General features: G+C 40.9%; 2 protein-coding genes and 1 long non-coding RNA gene across 8 annotated transcripts in view; all 3 read right to left on the reverse strand.

The window, feature by feature from the left end:
• The window catches only part of CDKL4 (cyclin dependent kinase like 4), a 47,470-nt gene extending 31,959 nt beyond the window's left edge, over positions 1-15,511 (reverse strand). For 2 of the 3 annotated variants that reach the window (XM_039251270.1, XM_039251269.1), the window contains exons 1-3: positions 15,402-15,511; positions 4,172-4,395; positions 790-911 (exon numbers count right to left, since the gene is read on the reverse strand). In XM_039251270.1, the coding sequence (XP_039107201.1) occupies positions 790-911; positions 4,172-4,339 (290 nt within the window). In that variant the 5' untranslated portion in view covers positions 4,340-4,395; positions 15,402-15,511. Of the gene's footprint in view, positions 1-789; positions 912-2,852; positions 2,892-4,171; positions 4,396-15,401 lie in introns of those variants that run through there. The other variant, XM_039251271.1, reaches the window with a different exon arrangement.
• Positions 15,512-15,728: 217 nt separating this feature from the next.
• LOC120244618 lies at positions 15,729-16,848 on the reverse strand. The gene is made up of 3 exons (XR_005531589.1): positions 16,773-16,848; positions 16,159-16,275; positions 15,729-15,787 (listed from the first exon to the last, which is right to left on the reverse strand). It is a non-coding gene; the product is annotated as an uncharacterized LOC120244618 (long non-coding RNA).
• Positions 16,849-18,845: 1,997 nt separating this feature from the next.
• Positions 18,846-20,427, reverse strand: part of MAP4K3 (mitogen-activated protein kinase kinase kinase kinase 3) — a 194,724-nt gene continuing 193,142 nt past the window's right edge. For 3 of the 4 annotated variants that reach the window (XM_039251258.1, XM_039251257.1, XM_039251259.1), the window contains one exon: positions 18,846-20,260. In XM_039251258.1, coding sequence (XP_039107189.1) covers positions 20,173-20,260 — 88 coding nt within the window. In that variant the 3' untranslated portion in view covers positions 18,846-20,172. The remainder of the gene's footprint in view (positions 20,261-20,427) is intronic. The other variant, XR_005531592.1, reaches the window with a different exon arrangement.

The raw sequence follows: 20,427 nt of genomic DNA on the forward strand, positions 1-20,427 counted from the left end.
GAATTCTAAAAGGGAATCCTAATATTAAACCATGGTTCAGTCCTTGAATTCAGACAATCCAATACAGGCACACCTCATTTTATGGCCTTCTGCTTGATTATGCTTTGCTTTATTGCACTTCACAGACTTTTTTTTTTAACAAATTGAAGATTTGTGGAAACCCCGTGCGGAGCAAGTCTACTGGCACCATTTTTCCAATAGCATTTCCTCACTTTGTGTCTCTGTGTTTGGTAATTCTCCTAATATGTCAAACTTTTTCATCATTATTATATTTTATGGTGATCTGTGATCAGTGGTTATGACTCGCTAAAAGTTCAGACGGTGGCTAGCATTTTTTCAGCAATAAAATATTTTTAAACGAAGGTATGTACATTGCTTTTTTATACATAATGCTGTTGCACACTTAATAGTCCACAATATAGTGTACACATAACTTCTGTATGCACTGGGAAACCAAAAAATTCGTCTGACTTACTTTATTGCCATGTCGGCTTTACTGCAGTGAGTTAGAACCAAACCTGCAATATCTCTGAGGTATGCCTGCATAGAAGTTAGCCTCAAAATGCATTGTGATGTACATCTGCAGTAGACTTGTCTTCCTAAATATTTTCACTCTATGTTAATATTCGTGTTCTTCTGAGCACATCCTAACTCAGATGGGGCAAGGGGTAGCCAGCAGACACATTTGGTAGCAAGACGAGTGTGTTTCAGATTTGAAATCTGCCACCGTTAATCCCACGTACAATGAAACTGAATGGCCGCAAGAGCCTCCATTTCTGTGTCACTTACCCTTTGGGGTTTCTTTCCAGCTCGTTTAAAAGTGTGTGATCACAGTATTCAAAAACTAAATGCATTTTCCTTTTTCTCCTGAACACCTCAATGAGGTTCACAAGGTTTGGGTGTTTTAATTGCTGCAAAGGAAGTGAGATACAAAGTTTGATGATTTGTTTCTTATAGTAGTTTTCTCCAGATCTCTTACAATCTGAACAACACCAGGCCTTGCTTTCCATTCCCAGTGTGTCTCTTGTGGATTGCTTTATTATGGTTACTCACAAGAGAAACTACTCTTGGTAAGAGTCATAGAAACTTGAGGTTGAAAAAGATAAGAAGACATTTTCCTTCTTCTTTAAAATAAATTATTTAAGAGTTTATTTAATGTACCTGTAGAGATGGTAATTAAACTGCTTGAATCTCTCTGGAGATGACAAATAAAGTACCCAGCTTAAAATATAGGCACTGATACCACAAATACTTGATGTAGTTTGTGATACTTTAGAAAATTCTAAATATCTAGGCCATAAAATAACCCGAATAAAAAGTGGAAGAAATGGAATTATGGAGTAAAAGGCTCTAAAAATTATTAACCCCCATTAAGTGTGCCTATTGTCATGGATTTAATGCAAAGGCTGCTGGGTTTAAATCCACTCTGGATTTTCGTGTTGGCTCTCAAAAACACTAGATTCCAACATTCACCTCTGATTAAGCTGCCTATTCTAAGAGTCCCCACGGTGTGTTTTTAATTTATTTATCATGTTTTCAGCTCTGTTCTCTGATTCTATTGTTCTCTCTTACGCTTAGATGTCTTATGTGCTGAGTTCCACCTCAAGCTGAAGGATTTCACAAGACAGCCTGTTAAATGCTGTGAACCAGAGGGAAAACTCTACTTGAGATAATTCATCATAGAGTAACTATATAACTTACTGTCCAACAAGCCTAAGCCAAGACTGTCCCAGGCACACAGGCAGATACGGTCACCCTGCGTACAGCTAGGGCCACCGTATACCTTAGCACACAAACCAGGAGGCTTTTGAGAGCTTGTTTGGAGGTTGTAGCAGGGGAATGGAGCTACTCGTACAACCTTGACCAAAGAGCTGCCCTCCTCTATCGGGGAAGGTCGTCCTCTTTGGCCAAGTGTGCAGCTTTGGACACACATGGAGCAATGAGGGAGGAAGGGAAAAACCGCCTAGCCAGCCAGAGGAGCCGAATCACCTTTGGCAATCAAGGGAATGACAGATGTTACAGCCAGATCACCCTCACACCCTAGGATGCTTTTGAAAGAGGGTGCTAACCAGATCAGACTCTGGGACACAAGCTATGAATCAGGACATCTGACCACTCCTACTTACATATAACTCATCTTCCCTATGGTTTTCCAGTATATAGATACATCACTTTCCAAACCCTCTACCACTTACTCAGGAAGATATATAGAGGGAATGCAGTACTGTGTACACAGTAGGAGCTGCATAAATACTTTGCAGGCCCAATAGTGATAGCATCCTCTACTTCAGTATCTGTAAGCATGGCTTGAGGGGAAAAAAAAATTGCCCTGCAACTATGTATCTGCTGCTCAACAGTTTGGGAAAAAGGACTCCATCACCTATTAAAAATATGTCCAGAGCACAAAATCCATTTGCCTTTGCCTAAAAGAGCAGAAAGGCAAACAGAGGAGGAAACAGGTCACACAGGTAAGCCAGCTGCTTTGCGCTACACTGAAAACCACAGGAGGGAAATGAAGCAGTGTCTCTACCGGGAGAGTAAGGGACTCACAGATGCCAACCTGGTTAGTCCCGGTTTGGGGCAGATAAGCAATTTATGTCCCCTTTGCAAATGAAATTAACTTGCCCAGAAAAACAGTGACATGTATAAGTAACACAGTTAATAAGGGGGACAAAAATCAGATCGCATTTAAATAACAGGAGGACAGAAGGAAGGTAAGGTAAGTTCATAATGGAAGGGAATTGTTCCCGGCGTGCGTGGGCGTCACGTACCTTTTCCAAAAGCAGGAAAGAGGTACATGGCGAGAACCACCATCAGAGACCAAGCTGAGGTGGAATCTGGCTACGTTTTACCTTCAAGTCCATTCTCAAATTGGGGGACTGTGACCCAGGAGGTCCTACGAACATTAACCTTACTTGCAGACATGGGGAGGCGTGAGGCAGTGGATCAAAATGCATTACTTTTATTAGAAAACAACCCACTGCCGAGGGGCAGACACACCCTGTAGCTTATCTCTGTGACGCAGCTGGCTGGCTGACCAGCGCCCTCTGCTGGCTGCGAGGCTACAGTGAACCGGTCTTTATGATGTACTTGAAAACTCAGTGTATATGAAATTATACTTTAAACTATTATTAGTTTGAGGAAGCCTGCTTCAAATAATACTTGGAAAGGGCAGATACTATGATAATCATCATCTCCCTTTAAAAAGCTGGTTTCTGGGGTTTTCCTAAAAAAAGAGGACACCTGTCAAAAGCGAAGATCGGGGGTGTATCCTTGAAGAAATAAATCACACTTCTGTTGTTCCAAGTGTGCTCTCTCTCTGTGCCATCAAGGAGTTTGCTGGAAATGGCGTATCTCAGGCTGACCACAGACCTTCAACTCAGCGTCTGCATTTTAACCAAGTCTGCCAGGGATTCCAATGCGCATTAACATTTAAGAGGTGCTGCCCTGTGCCTCAGTTTCCTCCCTGATGAGATGAGATGCTGGACGGGAAGTATCCCTAAGTTCTTTTATGGGTTGAAAACTGTCACATTCCTAGGACAGGAAAACATTTCCACTGAAGACTTATGAATCTTACATGTCAAGTCCTATCAGAGTGAAAACAACTTGAGGGGAAGTTGGTAAAGCACGTGACTTTACCTCCAGATACTAGTTTAAGCCACATGTTGGGGATAGAGCTTGCTTTAAAAACAAACAAACAAAACAAAACACAACTAACAAAATCTTTGGGGAATATGTGTATTCATAGCTGGGGGAGATGCTCAATAGGTCTAAGAACCAGTGGAGCGCACGAAGGACCGCGCCCTAGTGATGCCGCATGACAGTCCTACGGGCTCCCGTGCCGGGGATGCTCTCTTAGTTGCTGGCTCGTGGGGAGAAGGATTGGGTGGGGGGTGAGCAGAGAAATGCGGGGGCGGGGGAGGGTAAACACTGGGATGACGGGACTCAGGACAGTAGATATTAACCAAACAGAATGGAAGTTAATTCAGTAGCAGAGCCGCCAAAGTCCATACGTGCTAATCGACTTATTTTCCATAGTTGCTGATACCAAGAAATTTCAGTCCAACGAGAGAAACAGTTATTACTCTAAAATTCATTCGAATGGTAATTTGGGCATACATATTTCATCCGATACCAGGAGGTTAGAGATAAACAGAGAGAGTTAACCTACCTTCAACATCCGTATTTCTCTTAGTGCTATTTTCTTAATGACAGGATCATCTTCGGATTCCACAAATTTTTTAATAGCTACCACTTGTCCGGAGGTTTTGTTTCTGCATTTGAATACAACCCCGTAGGACCCCTCTCCAATCTTGGCTAGTTTCTCATACTTTTCCATTATGGCTGAGGTGACTTAAGTTACTGTGTTGACCGCCTTGCAGCACAATGGTGCACCTGGAAAATCAGATGAGTCAGCTTCATCAAGTTATCAAGGACAATGTTCTCAGTCTTTGACATAAAACCAATTTACTCAGGATGCCAGAGATTTGTTTCCATCAATTAATTTTAAATACACCTAGGAAGAGTTGACCATTCTTTTGGTAGTTTAGTTCAGTCTTAATGTGGCTCTTTGAGCTACTGGAAAGATTTCATATATGTCTTTATTTTAAATTTTTTATTAAAAAGTTTCTAACGTTTATTTATTTTTGAGAGAGAGAGAGAGAGAGAGAGAGAGAGAGAGAGAGCTTGAGTGGGGAAGGGCAGAGAGAGAGGGAGACACAGAAAAATTTGAAGCAGGCTCCAGGCTCCAAGCTGTCAGCACACAGCTGGGCGTGGGGCTCGAACTCAAAAACCATGAGATCGCGACCTGTACTGAAGTTAGAAGCTCAATCCACTGAGCCACCCAGGTGCTCTGATTTTTTAAAGTTTTTTAAAATGTTATTTTTGAGAGAGAGAGAGAGAGAGAGAGAGAGAGAGAGATGTGGGGTGGGGCCAAAGAGAGATGGAGACAGAGGAACTGAAGTGGGCTCTGCACAGGCAGACAGCAGACAGCCCAATGCAGGACTAGAACTCATGAACTGTGAGATCATGATCTGAGCGGAAGTCGGACATTAACTGACTGAGCCACCCAGGCGCCCCAAAACTTCATATGTTTCTTATAATGGGTCTGCATTTACTTCAGTTGAATTAAGGAATTTGTGGAAAGGAATCTTATTAAGTCTATTTTCATGATCCTCAAGTAAATGATTAAAATATGATGCTGTAAAATCCAGCTGAAGGAACATTTTATACTCTTGAATACATTGTTTCTCTTTTCTCTGCTCACCCATTTGACTAGAGGGCTAGGAAGAACTGAGAAGAGACATGGTACAAAGTGCTAGACTTCCACCTGGTGGACAGAGGAAAGAGCAGAGGTGGACTGTTAAATAAAGCAGCCATTAAAAACAGTGACAAAATCTTTCCAGCTCTTAGCTTTTATATGTATGAAGGAAGAGATCCTTAAATTCTTAGCTCCCAAAGAAAATAAGAAGCAGGAAAAAGAAGACAGATTTCTCTGATTTTTCATGAATGCTTTCATTTCCATAATGATTTCCATGGAAATATTTAATTTGTTGGCCCTGCAGCACCCATTTGTGAATTTTGTGGTGACTGGATTATGTGTTAAGTAAAAATAAGGCCACCATAATTAAGTAACTTAGTGTAGGAATTAAAAGTGTAAAAATTCACCTAAGTCTCAAAAATCCCACCCCACTTTATCCAGCAGAATCTTAATATAATCTAATAGTGATAAGAGCTAGCACTTAAATAACAGTGTCCTAAGAAAATTACATATACTTTGCACAGCCATTCTATGAAGTAAGTGCTATTTTTACCCGATTATATGGATGAGAAAACTGAGGCAACGTGAAGCTAGAACGCTGAATTAGATAGAACCCAGGGGGTCACACTCTAGAGATCAAGTTCAATGACGAGGCTATGCCACCTCTCGGTTAATTCAAAAGCATGCACAGTTTGGAGAACCATCTTATCCAGGTCTTAGTATTAATACACTGTCAAGTAAAAGAGGTGACCACTTTTTCGATTTCTCATGTCAAATAAGTTTCCTTCCTTCCTTCCTTCCTTCCTTCCTTCCTTCCTTCCTTCCTTCCTTCTTTCTTTCTTTTCTTTCTTTCTTTCTTTCTTTCTTTCTTTCTTTCTTTCTTTCTTTCTTTCTTTCTTTCTTTCCTTCTCTCTCTCTCTCTCTCTCTCTCTCTCTCTCTCTTTCTTTCTTTCACTTCACTAACATCTTTTCCACCCACAGTTGTCTCAGTGGAGAAAGAAATCATCTCCTCTCACTCATCCCCATAGAAATACACACCTGGGGAAATGTTTACCTGGGGAAATGACTATTACTGAACTATTTTACAATGCTTTAACTTTTTTGGTAGATTCTATTCTCTTTCTTCTTAAAGGGAGAAAACTGAAGCATACACACTTAAATAACACATGGAAAATTCATCACCGATTACGTTCTGAAAACTCTATCAGTTATACTGTATTTTAATATAGATATTATCTAAAATATGTTCAGATATAGCATGCATAGATTTGTTCTTTAGCCTAGTTATAGGTGACAGAAAAGAAAACAGTAGAAACTAGGAATTTGCTTTGGAAAGTTATTAGTATAGATCTTTGTGGATTTGTGAACTTAACCTACTTGATAAGCCCTATGGTTACTAGAAGAAAATACGAATACGCCAAAAAGCTTACATATGATGGTTTAAGTCTATGTATTATGTTATTTCCCACTAGTCAGATATTTTGATCTATTGATCTATGATTTATTTTTCTAACTGGTTCGATAATGTTTGAGCTCTCAGACTAATATTTAAATTTCTCAGTCACATCAACCAAACTTCTGAATATGATAAAATAAAATACCAAAAAAAACCCACAAAAAACCCCAGTACTTTACCTGGTGACCTCTCAATGGTATGTGCTTTTTTTTTTTTTAATGTTTTATTTATTTCTAGGAGAGAGAGAGAGAGAGACAGCGTGAGCAGGGGAGGGTCAGAGAGAGAGGGAGTCACAGACTGAAACAGGCTCCAGGCTCTGAGCTGGCAGTCAGCACAGAGCCTGACGCGGGGCTCGAACCCACGAACCGCGAGATCATGACCTAAGCAAAAGTCGGATGCTTAACCGACTAAGCCACCCAGGTGCCCCAATGGTATGTGCTTTCTAAAGTGCTTTTGTGTTCCTGGAGGATAGGTCTGAGCATGCGGACAGGAGTTAGACCACAACAGGAAATTCCTCAAGGGATTTATGGTTTTAATTCCAGCTTACTAGGACTCTACCAAAGTTTTAAAAAGCAGTAAGTTCTAATCTCTTATCTGAGGTACAGCCCAACTATCTGTTTGATGACTATCTCTACACAAATAGAATCGTTTCAAAATCGGTGTGTTCTAAACCAAACGCCTCCTTCCTTATCCTCTACCCTTACCCAAAGTTCACACACCTGCTCCACATTATACCTAAATGGTTTGTAAAGATGTATTTGGTGGGGAACTTTGAGGTAGCCAAGGGTGGGGATGGCTGCCTAACTCTAATCTCGTCACATGTCTTTCACAAAGCTGTAGAAAGCAACCAGAACAATAAAACCACATAACTGTTGGGGCGCCTGAGTGGCTCCGTCGGTTAAGTATCTGACTCTTGATTTTGGCTCAGGTCATGATCTCGCAGTTTGTGAGTTCAAGCCCTGCATCTGGCTCTGTGCTGACAGTGAAGAGCCTGCCTGGAATTCTGTCTTTCTCTCTCTCTGCCCCTACTCCACCTGCTCTCTCTCTCTCTCAAAATAAACTTTAAAACTTAAAAAAAAAAAAAAAACCCACACATAAATAAGATGCTTCCAACATAACAGGAAAGACAAGAGGAATTTAAAAACTGAAGTAGAAAAGTAAACTCCAAATTCTGGAAGAGATAGTTCTCAGGGTCCCACTAGAAGCCTTTGCAGAGAATGAATGCGGGAATGTGGTGGGGTTTGGACAAACTGTAAAGGAAAGAGAAGAGGAAATGAAGGGCCTGGGAGAGACTTAAAATCATCCCTTCCCTGCCCCACAAAGAGAAAATACATCACAAGTGCAAAAATACTGACAGTGTCTAGGTGGATCAGAGCAGTCACCAGAGGAAAGGGACTTAAAAGTTACGGATGTTGAGAAGGCATTAGTCAGTGTGACACTACTGGGGAAGAGAAGGGCAAGAGTGAAGGGAGAGGCTTCTCCAATCTTTGTCAGAGACTGAAGAGTGAAGGGTAAAAGAAGCAGGAGGGAAAATTTGTGCCCCTGCAAGACAAAAGAGAACCCAAAAACTGATGGGCGTGCAAATCTTCTCTTCACCACTAATTAAAAAAAAAAACTGCTACTCATTAAAGAAAGTGCTACTCAGTAAAGAAGTGCACTTTGGTACAGTGACAGAGAGGACTCTCTTGACCTACGATTGCTGTCAACTATTACAAGCCAAAACTTGCCCAGGAAATCAAATAGAGGAAAGTGGTCTCCATACAAACGTACTCTGGGAAGAAAACAGAAATGAGAATGGAACATTTCAGCTGATGAAAATCATGTCCAAAATACCTAACAATGAAGTTAACTAACTAAATACCTCACTAATGAAGAAAACTAACACAACACTCCAAACTAATTTAAATATCTCCAAACATTCATCTGGAGCTATGAAGAGCCACTTTGAATCAGAAATTCAAATAAGACCAGAAGTGAACAACAACAACAACAACAAAAAGACAGTTGACTGAACTCAGGAAAGAAAGACAAGAAAAAGAAAATCATCTCAGAAATAAAGGCTAAAGAACAAGACGGCAATCAGAGAATAGATCCCAACGAAAACTTAATAAAGAACATTTAAAAAAGAACAACAATCAAGAAAAAGTAAAAGAGTTTAGAGAGAAAGTGTTTGAAATGGAAGACGGGAAAAGACAACCCAACACATGTAATTAGAGTCTCTGAAGAAGAAAACAAAGTGGTGGAACAGAACCAATAGTTGAAAGTATAATCCATGAAAGTTTTCTGGCAGCGAAATAAGATCAGAGTATACATACCGAAAGGGCCCGTCAAGTAGTTGGGAAAACTGAATCTGAACAATCGACTCAGACATATTTGAAGAAAACTATCAAAGCAAGTACTCTCATAGCCTGTAGGGATAAGAGAATGAGAGTGACATCAGCCTTGTCTAGAGAACACAGGGCAACAGCGGCCTTTGCAAGAGATTCAAGAGAAGAAATTGAAAGCCAAGGATTTTACACTCAACCAAGCTGTCCTTCAAGTGGCAAATTCATAGATAAACAGTTTAAAATACACAAGCCCTCCAGGAACATTATATTCACGAGCCCTCTCAAAGGATCTACAAGAAGATAACTTTCACCCAGCCAAGAGCTGATTGGGAAAACTTCAGGAAGAGATTTGTGGTGAGCATTTAATATATTTAACTGACAACTAAAGTAAAGGTGGGGACAAGGGTGGGAGAAAAATATACAAAAGTTAGAAGTGCTGACAATGTAGAGGTAATGCAATTAAAGATATGTCTAAAAAATGGGAAGGGAAAGAAGAAAGCAGAATAAATTGATAACTGAATAGATCGGAGTAAAATACACCATTAAAAACAGACAAACCAGGGGCACCTGGGTGACTCAGTCAATTAAGCATCTGACTCTTGATTTTGGCTCAGCTCATGATCTCACGGTTTGTGAGTTCGAGCCCTGCATCGGGCTCCACGCTGTCAGCATGTCAGGTGTCAGACTTTTTTGGAAGTCTCTCTCTCTGCCCCTCTGACACATAAGCATTCTCTCTCTCTCAAAATAAATAAATAAACTTGAAAAAAACCCCAGATAAACCAGAGAATAAAAGGTTAAATAAGAAAACGGACTGAAAGCATTAAAAAAAAAAATACCCAAAGAAGTCTAAGAAAATCAAACACAATACATAGAGAAAGAACACAGGGTTAACATTATACATGTAAAAATTATAATATAAAACAATATGATAGGGTAGAGACTGATATAAGTTATATCAATAAATATGTGTGGGCCTAACTCATTCATTAAATGAAAAAGATTTCAATTTGGCTCACAAAGCTAGATTCAACTATAAGCTATATGCAAGAGATACATCTAAGACAAAGTGATTCAGAAGGGTTAAAAATAAGAAGACAAAGATATTCAGGACAAATGGAAATATTAAAAAAGGAGATTTATGACAAGATAGAATTAAAGCTACATGAAGCACTAAGTACAACAGAAGAGGGGCAGTTTTTAATGCTTAAAGCCACGATTCACAATAAAGATACAACAGCCCCCAAATAACATAGCAATCACTGTTATAAAGCAGAAGCTTTATTTAGGACATGTAAGGAGACTTGCATTAATCATGACACTGAAACACACCACTCTCAGGAAAAGGCAAGGCCAATGGAAAAAAAAAACACAAACAAACAAAAAAAAAAACGTAACTATGCAGAAGACCTAAACAATATAACCAATAAGGTAGATCTTTAGGAGAGAGATATATTGAATTTTATACTCTGATAATCTAAAATCTTCTTCTCAAGCACATATCATAAAGTTCCCAAGACTAGAAGTATTATAAAAACATTCTGAGCACAAACTATCAAACTAAAAATTAATACAATTTTTAAAAGATACATATATAATAAAAAAAAGACCTACCCAGAAACTTTAAAAGCCTTCAATTAAAGGCCTATTGGGTAAAGGGGGAAATACAAACTGAAATAATGGAACTGAAAAAAAAAAAATGAAAACACTACATATCAAAATCAATGGGATACATTTAAAGCAGGGGTTCTTGACTGGGGGTGATTTTGGCCCTCAAAGGAATTTTTCAATGTCTGGGGACATTTTTGATTGTTATAGTCTGTAGAGGCCAGGGATGCTGCTAAATATTTATCCCAGGATGGAGCCCCACAAGAAAGAATGATCTATCCAAAATGTTCACAGTGCTATGGTTGAGACACCCTGACATATAGAAATTGAAAGAAGAAAAATCCAGGGATCAAAACAATATAGAAGAAAAGATAAAAGAGTAAAAATAATAAGTAAATGCAGTAATCTAAAAAAGAACTACAAAATAGACCAACACAAAGCACAAGAAACAATATCATTGAAGCAGAAATTAATAGAGAATACAGAAATAATAGATCTAATTAATAAACCCAAATCCTAGTTCCTTGAAAAAAAATTAAATAAACCTATAACTAGCATATTCAAGAAAAAGGGAGAAAGAACGAATATACACAATAAGAAATAACAGGAGGTAATAAACCAAAACAGAACAAATTTTTAAAAAATCATGAGTCTACTCTGAAGGCATCTATATCTTTATTTATTTTTAAATGTTTATTTTTGAGAGAGAAAGGGAGGGGGGAGGGTCAGAGAGAGAGGGAGTCACAGACTCTGAAACAGGCTCCAGGCTCTGAGCTGGCAGTCAGCACAGAGCCCGATGTGGGGCTCGAACCCACGAACCGCGAGATCACGACCTGAGCAGAAGTCAGACACTTAACCGCGTGAGCCACCCAGGCGCCCCATGCAGGTGTCTATAAAGATGTATTTAAAAACTTAGATGAAATGGATAATTTTCTAGAAAAACAAGAGTTTATGAAAATTTAACTGTTTAAGGTTGAGAATTTAAAGCGGTTTCTGTATAAGAAATAAAGCTTATATTTTAAAAATCCCCCAAAAAGGCACCGGGGGTCAGACTTCGACTACTGCGGGGTGAAGGGGTTGGTGAATTCTCTTCCTAAAACACAAGACCAGGGGAAATTGTCAAAACAACTGAAATGACAACCCAAACCAACGCATACCAATTTGGGGGCTCTGGAAAGCAACCAAAGGCAAAAAACACAAATGGAGAAGTATTTACTCACGATGAGTTAGAACTCGCCTTAAGAACAGTGCGAGTCGTAGGGGCGCCTGGGTGGCTTAGTCGGTTAAGCGTCCGACTTTCGCTAAGGTCATGATCTCGCGGTTCGTGGGTTCGGGCCCCGCGTCGGGCTCTGTGCTGACTGCCAGCTCAGAGCCTGGAGCCTCTTTCGGTCTGTGACTCCCTCTCTCTCTGACCCTCCCCTGCTCACGCTGTCTCTCTCTCTCCTAGAAATAAATAAAACATAAAAAAAAAAATTAAAAAAAAAAAAAAAAGAACAGTGCGAGTCGGGGGCTTCCCGCCTGGGCTGGTGCCCCGCCTCCTCTGCCCTCACCCCTCCGCTCAGCAGGTGCAGCGCGGCTACCGCGCACTGGCCATGAACCGGAAGCCTCACTCCAAGAGAAGGTGTGCTGGAGAGGCCCCAGCCTGTGACGGGTCGAAACCCTGTGGCTGTGCTGCCAGGAAAACCCTTACAAATTCAGCAGGCAACGAATGGGGGAAAGCCCCACAGCTCCGCAGACCCTAGGACGTAGCTCCGGCTGGAGCGAGCTGCGGCCTGGCCAACAATTTATGGGAAGGTCGTGGAAGCGGAAGACCGTAGAAGGGCCAGGCTGGCTTTCCGCTTACCCCTGGCTGACAGGGAAGCGCTGAGGCACGCGGAGGGAAGACCTGATAAGGTCTCGGGGACGTGAACGCCGAGGCAGATTTGAGGGCTGATTGACTAAAATAATTAAAACACGGAACGCAGACACCAACCGTCACACAGTCGGAAGGAGGTAGATTCTGGAATACAGGCAGGTTGCAAACACAAAAACCAACCCGCAAAAAAAACCCGCAGGGGAGAAAACTGGAATCCAGCCTTGATGTATTATCTAAAATGTCCAGTTTTCAATGAAAACATTATGAGAGAGGCTAAGCAAAAGGAAAGTGTTCCTGATACTCAAGGAGGGAGAAAAAGTCAACAAAAACAACAACAATGGATTCCCAATAGACTCTTTGTCTATTGTCTATTGGGGGATAGAAATGGACAAGATGAGCCTAAGATTGGTGTGGAAACTCACAGGACCCAGAACAGCCAAAGCAACTGCAATAAAAAGAAACTTGGGAGACTTACAACATCTGACTTTAAATTTTACCATAAAGTTATAGTAAATGAAAAGAATATGGCATTGGCGTAAAGACAGACATACGTTATCAGTGAAACAGAATAGAGAGTCAAGAAGTGGCCCTTTTCTTTAGTGTCAATTGATTCTCGCAAAGATGCCATGGCAATTCAATGAAAAAAGAATATTGTTTTCAACAAATGATGCTAGGACAGTTAGTGTACATATGTAATAAATAAAAACAAAAAAATGTAAAGACCTCGCACATATACCAAAATTAACTCAAAATGCATCACAGATCAAAATGCAGGAGCTAAAACTGTACAACATCTAGCCAAAAAATAAGAGAAAAATCTTTGTGGCCTTAAGTTAGGCAAAGATTTCTAAGATATGACACCAGAAGCATGATGCATAAAAGAAAAAAATGGTAAGATGGAATTCATCAAAATTAAAATCTTTTGCTTTCAAAAAAACTGACCCATTGAGAAAATGAAGAGAGCCAGAGACTGAAGAAAACAATAGTTAAAGCATTTGTATCCATGGGGCACCTGGGTGGCTCCGTCAGTTGAGTGTCTGACTTCAGCTCAGGTCACGATCTCACAGTCTGTGGGCTCTAGGTCCCAATGGACCTTTCCCACAATGCTCCTCCGATTCTTCCCCAGACATTATCGGATCTGTCTCTGCTTATGCCACTGCTGGGGAGGTCTGACCCTGAAATCCTCATCTTTGGAATTCAACTCAAATGTCCTTTCCCTTAGCCTTCCCCAATCCCCAAAAGCAGACTCTTTCTCTGCACACATACTGTGTTCGTGACTTTCCCACTCCTTTTTTACGCATTATTCTTTACACCTGACTGCATTCTTAGCCCATTGGCTGGCACGTGGCAGGCGCTCAACCGATTGGAGTCTTTCCTTCATTTTATTCTCTAACTTTTCCACTAAATATGTGAAATGACATTCTCCTTTAAGCAAAGGAAATAATCACGTTTTGGTTTTAAGATAGTATGTGGGCAGGAAATCAAGATTAAGCAGTGATATAGCTATTGCCAGGGAAAAGATGAAATTGGTTGAAACTATTTTTCATAGTCATTAGTGACCTTCAACTGAATATATTCAACTGAATATGTATATTCTATATACATATATATCTTATATGTATATATATGTGTATCCTATATACATATACATGTATATATACATATATATATCTTGACTATATATATCTTGAAGCCTCCTGACTTCAAAATTTACCAAATATCTGTTCAATTCATGAAGTTCTGTGTACAAAGGCAAAAACAGATATAGACTTGGGCCCACTGGCAAATACAGAAAGGTAAGATACTTGAGTGGATCATTAAATTCTTCGAAAGTTTTCTATTTAATTTCCTTAGTCTTAAGGAAGGGGTGCACACAGGAACAGAGGAAACACTGGGAGGCAGATCGTTTTCTGTGATGGTATCACAAAGCAGGTCCTGCGGGCTCAAGCAAGCCTATGGAGTGCACGAGGGGTGGGTGGGGCGGAGAAAATCAAAATTAAGAAACGGGAGAGTAATGGGGTGAAAAAATACTAGCTTCCTAAAGTTTCTAAGAAACTGGTGTAAGCGGGGGCGTCAGGAATGAGGGGGAAAGGAGACCTTTTCAAGACCAGGCCAGCCGAGCTGGATTCTGCAGGCTTCAAGGCACAACGTGCCATGTTGTTATTACGGTTTCCAGTGCAACCAAGCCTGCAGTATTCCTCTTTAATAAAACGGATCGCGAAGGTGGGCTACAAAACCCACCTACATCCGTCTTAGGAACACAATCCTGAATTACAGAACCTCAGAAGTACACACACCTGTTAATAAACTTGTCTTGGTGATAGTACAGACTAATTGAAAGCAATCCCCAGGAAACCAGAAGTCCATATAGTTTATATGACCCAAGAAACTAATTTTGTTTTTTTTTTTTTAAACCCTGTATTTCATATGTACGCATGTCTGGAAGCTTGGCATAGATAGTCCTCTTTATTTCCAGGTCTCTAAAGAGGTCTCGACCCTTCAATGGCAGCCCAGCTTCTCGGCCACACAAGGGTCTCCCAAAGCGCAGGCACCCCCCCCCCCCGCCTCGCCCCCTCCCCGCGCTGCCCCTCTGCCACCACCGCCCCCGCGTCCCCGCGGCCGCTTCCCTACGCGGATCTCCACCCAGCACCGCACCTCCTTCTAGCCCCTGGGGAGCCGCAGCGGGTGGGGCGTGCGGCTGGCGGGAGCACCCGGTCACCTCGGGGCCCTCGCCCCCACCCTGCCTGTCCCCCCGGAGGCTCCCGAGGGGGAAGGCAGCCCTCTCCCCTGCCCTCAGGAGCCCTCCCATATCTGGGAGCGTGTGAGCTGACTCCACTTCTCTATCAGCCCCCCGCGCCAGCCCGCAGGCCCCCGGCCCCCAGCGAGCACCCCACTTACGGCGCGGACCCGGCGGCGGCGACGTAGTCTCGCGCGGCCCCGAGCGGCCGCAACCCGGCGGGGGTCGCTGTGCGCAGGCGGCCGCCGCACGGTAACTGCGGAGCGGTGGCCGCGGCGTCTCCCGGGCAACCGGACGCTCCGGGCGCGCGGGCAGGGCGGCTTCCGGAGCGGCCCCGGCACCTGCCGCAGGGGAAGCCCCGGCCCCGCCGCCGGTCTCGGCGGGCAACCTCTGGGCGGGGCCCCTAACGTCGGAGTCCGGACGCAGCAGGGGCTTCGGCTCGGAACCCGATGGGGCCCTGAAGAAGGCGCTCCGGACACATTTAAACTACTTTTCCAGCAACACTGTGATTGTACGAGTCCTGTTCCTCTCCGAGTCCGCAAGAGCACTAAAATAAAGCAGACGTAAACGTTGAAATGAGGCCGTTTCCTCGCCAAGGCAGAGCTCTTAAGTTTGTCAGGTCCTCTGTTATTAGTAATTTTCATTCCTGCTTTTATTGTCCAAATAGCTTTTCGGCAAACTTCTGGAGGCTTTTCCGAGACAAGCAGCTCTTAGCTGTGGTGCACTTTGCTGCCAGTTTCATAACTCAGCAAGCACGGTAGTAGTGTGTGGGGCTGATTCAGGAGACCAATTTGCCACCCAGTGGGGAAGCAAGTCAGGCAAATAATGTGATGAACACTGGACAATATCATTTTTGCCAAAGCTTACCCTTCTTGTTTCCAAATATGAACTTAAAATTGTTAATGAGCACATACATACTTTAGCATCAACAAAATGCTCCCCATCATGCCGGAATTAGGTTGGCCTTATTTCCCCTTCTTCTTTCGCGTCACTCTGCTCCCTTTTTCTCATCTTGTTCTCCGTTGCCTTCATTGGCTTAGAAAACAAAGCCAGAAATAACCTTTATCTCCTTTCTCCTTCAAGACCAAGCCTACTCCCAGAGAACTCACATGTACCCATTTCTGCCTTCATCATGCTATAGAAAATTTTCTCAATAAGGACACAGGTGATCGCCTATGCACAAACCCAGCGGCCCGTTTTCATGGTCATGTGTTTGATCTATGAAGTTCCTGAAACTCTGGACTACTAGAGTAGCTCCTTTCTCATCCGGAAGCCCTCCATCATCAGGCCCAACCTTGCTTTCTAGCTTCATGCCCCCGTTGCTGTGCTCCAGGCACCCTACACTCAGCTGCATTTATCATCACGGTTCCACCACTGTTCCCAGCACCTGCATTCAAGGTCTAGCCTACAGCTGACTACCCGTTTCTCCTGTACTTGATAAACTCTTCATCCATCAACAACCTGGATTACATATAACTTTCTACATAAAGGCTTTCCTTTTCCCAAATCAGAATTTGGTGCAGCCTTTGTACCTTTCTTTACATTTATTGGTTTTCATCCAAATGAGGTCCTTGAACCTTGGAAATGATGCCTTTTACATCTGTTAGTACCTGGATACACTGAAAGTGATCAATAGAAGTTGGTTAAATAAGTGACTATCTCACACACACAGTCTTTGCAACGACTTTTGACTAGACTTACTTAATACACTTTAGTTGTAAAGTTATGCAAATAAAATATTCTAGTAACAAAACACTCTGAATAAAGAAAATGCTTTTGGCAAAGAAACAGTAAATTAAGGCAGGTTAATTTCTCTTGTTGCAAGACATAGTGAAAATCAGGATTTGGAATCCAACTCCTGGAGAAATAAATCTAACTTCCTGGGGGGAAGATGCTTCTGTGTATTTGAGGGCAGTGGATATGTACACTGCTTGTATTCTGTGTAATCCATACTTAGTAAAGAGTATACACTTTGAACCAAGTGGCCTGGGTTTAAATCCTCACTCTACCACTTATCAGCTTTATTCTTAGGCAAGTTATTTAAGATGTATGTGCTTCTCGGTTTCATTTGTGAAATGGCATGAACAATACCCTAGCCACAGGGCTGTTGTGGCACTCCAGTGGTAGCATCTATATAAAGCATGTAGGATAGTCACCTGTCACACAGCACTGGGCGCTTACCATATTCCCTCAAGTCATACTCTAGCACTTACCTATTATTTTGTATGGCACACATTTTCATCTCTAATAATGGTGAAACCCGCTGTCCTTTATTCCTGGATCTCTTCTGAAATCAGAGGCACACTTGCAAGCTGAATGATGGCAACAGGCCTGTGAAACAACCAGTCTCATTTCAACACTAATATCTAAAAAACTAGCTAACAAGATAGCTTGTTCAATGAAGATGAAATACATCGTTTCCAACATTTAGGTGAATGGCTCTTTTCCTTTTGAGTGAATAAAGATCCTTAATCTGAATCTACTAGGTAGAGCTACAAAGTTGCATTTTTAAGGGTCATCAGATTATTCTGAGGCATGTGATCCTTGGATCATCTTCAGAAAACTGGTTTAAATTCAAGTCGATCAGTGTTTCCCACACAGGGGCTGCACATCTGAAAAATCTGTACAATTTTATAAAAAGATTATGTCACTGGGCCTCACCCCCAGGGAGTGATTCCAGGGGTCCATATTTTTAAAAAGCCCGAGTAGCATACAAACCAGCTGCACTTCTGGAAATAATTCTAAGTGTTTGACAATTAAATATGATGGTTGACTTTTTTTTTTTTTTTTTTTTTTGAGATGTGGCCCTTTATGTAGCATATAGGACTTGGAAACTAAAAAAAAACAGTGGCCCAGAAAAAGGCACTGCCTTGTCAATAAATGCCAAAAACGGAATCTTGATTTCTTGAAAATTTTTTCCATGATTCTGTTTTTCAACAACTGATGATAACGTTATTCCTAATACGATTTAGAAGTTGCGTTTTAAAATAAGGAAACTGTTCTAGAGTCAAGTAAATTACGTAAAGTCACAAAGAAGGGTAGTGGACTAGCAAGAGATGGTGCCTCATGACACAATGCAGTTCTTCCTACCCAGGTGTCCCCTTCCTTAACCTCCAGAACGGCATTCCCCAACACTGCCCCCTTCTTTTCTGTAACCCAGAAGTCGGCAGAAATTTTCTATAAAGGGTCAGATGGTAAATATTTAAGGCTCTGTAAGCCATACAGCTTTCTTGCAACCTCTCACCTGTCACTGTACAGCTAACCCAGTCATAGCACATAAATGAGTATGTGGTGTGGTGTTCCAATAAAACTTTATTTACAAAAACAGGTGGTGAACAGGATTGGGATGAGGAATGTTTGCCAACACCTGCTCCCTAAAACTATGAATGTTTCGTTTTTCCTCATCAGAAAGTTAAGATTCTATTGAAGATGCCCCTTTACGAAACTGAGATGACACATCAAATAAAAATATCTGAGGGACCAGAATGGGTATGTAAGGATTCAATGCAGAATAATTAAACACTTTTTTCTCCTTAATATATTTTAGTCTTACTCTATACAGACTAAGCCAGATAACAAACTACTGTACAACCGCATGTTAAAAAAACATGTTTATTTTACACTATGTACAATCAGAAACATATTTAAAAGCATTATCAATTAAAATAAATGAAGACCATAAATCACAATTTGGTTTGTTCCTAGTGTATATACCCACATTAAAATATAAAGAACATATACCAAAAAAGAGCCAAAGTGTGCATTTTTGCTAAAACTTGGTATATACATATTCCATTGGAAAAAAGCAATCAAAAATGACTTTAACCCAAAACTAGGTTCCTGTGATGTGTAGTAACCATTGTATTGTTCATATGAGGTAGTAACTAAATTATTTTGGCCATGTGTTAATACTCTAAAAGAAATAGAAAATGAGCATAAAATAAGGCCAACCAAAGTAAAAATCCCACTAGAAATTTGAACCACTCCATTTGATGGAATGTTATAGTTCTTCAATGTGATTATATGAAATGTTTAGTGCGGACTCTAATAATGCTGATTTATTCTTTGTGCATACTGTAATTTGGACAACCATTGCAGTGCTACATCACGGTACCGCTATTTTGTGATTCGAAATTTTTTCAAAGGTATATTTTCAAGCACAGACAAACAATCTTACAGGATTCTGCTTAAATATAAAAAGACCAGTTACTACAACAGGTGGTTAATTGGTTTGTTTCACATAGAAAACAATCCAAATACATTTAAAAAAGATGTTGTGGATCCAAATGCATATTGACATTGTCACAGCTTACTTTTGTGACTTAATACATCACATATCAATACTCTGTGCAAATATAAACACCAGTGTACTTGCATTAAAATTAAAAACAAGATTATAAAATGATTATAGCCTCCATTACAATTTTGAAAGTTACAAGATTTATATTCATATTACTAAATTACATAATAAAAATACAAGTGTTAAATGTACTGTTTCATCGCCAGCATCCCATGTTGTACTATAGCCACACCCAAGAATATACTAAAGAATTCTTAAAATATTAACCCCAATTGCATTTTTTATCAACATTTACATCTGTACAGATAAGACAGTCACTTGTACATCTCATAAAAGTACATTATCTACATAAATTCTTAGTGTATGTCTTCAGCAATATGAAGTTTCACAGAAAAATACTGCCTATATGTACAAAGATTACATAACAATGAATTAAGCACTTGTGTGGTTCAATATGCTAAATATATCCCTACCACTTAAAACAGAAATTTGCCCCGTCTCTCTCATGCCACAATAAATTACAAGTAACTGAAGCCAGGTCACTGCAGCCTTTGTACAGCTTCAAGCAGTCGTTAACGCTATCCCCGTAGTGTCCTTCCTTTCTGGCATTAGCTGTCGCAGCACAACATTGCTCAGTAACTGTTTTCATGACCCGCCAGGATGTATAAATTGCTATTTGCCGTGGGGTTATCAGTTGGCCTACTTTCCAAAACCACGACCCTAAAAGTAATAAACAACAACGAAAAACACGAAGAAAAACAAAGTTATTCTTGAAAACTAATGTTAGCAGAAACATTTTCCATTGCTTCTTCATTTTGTGCCTCCATAAATACTTGTTTATTTGATTTGTGGGCAGACAATCATTTCCAAATCACTATGATTAAAGA

The sequence above is a fragment of the Hyaena hyaena genome, unplaced genomic scaffold (genome assembly GCF_003009895.1).
Source record: "Hyaena hyaena isolate Hyena2069 unplaced genomic scaffold, ASM300989v1 scaffold_388, whole genome shotgun sequence".
NCBI lineage: Eukaryota > Metazoa > Chordata > Mammalia > Carnivora > Hyaenidae > Hyaena > Hyaena hyaena.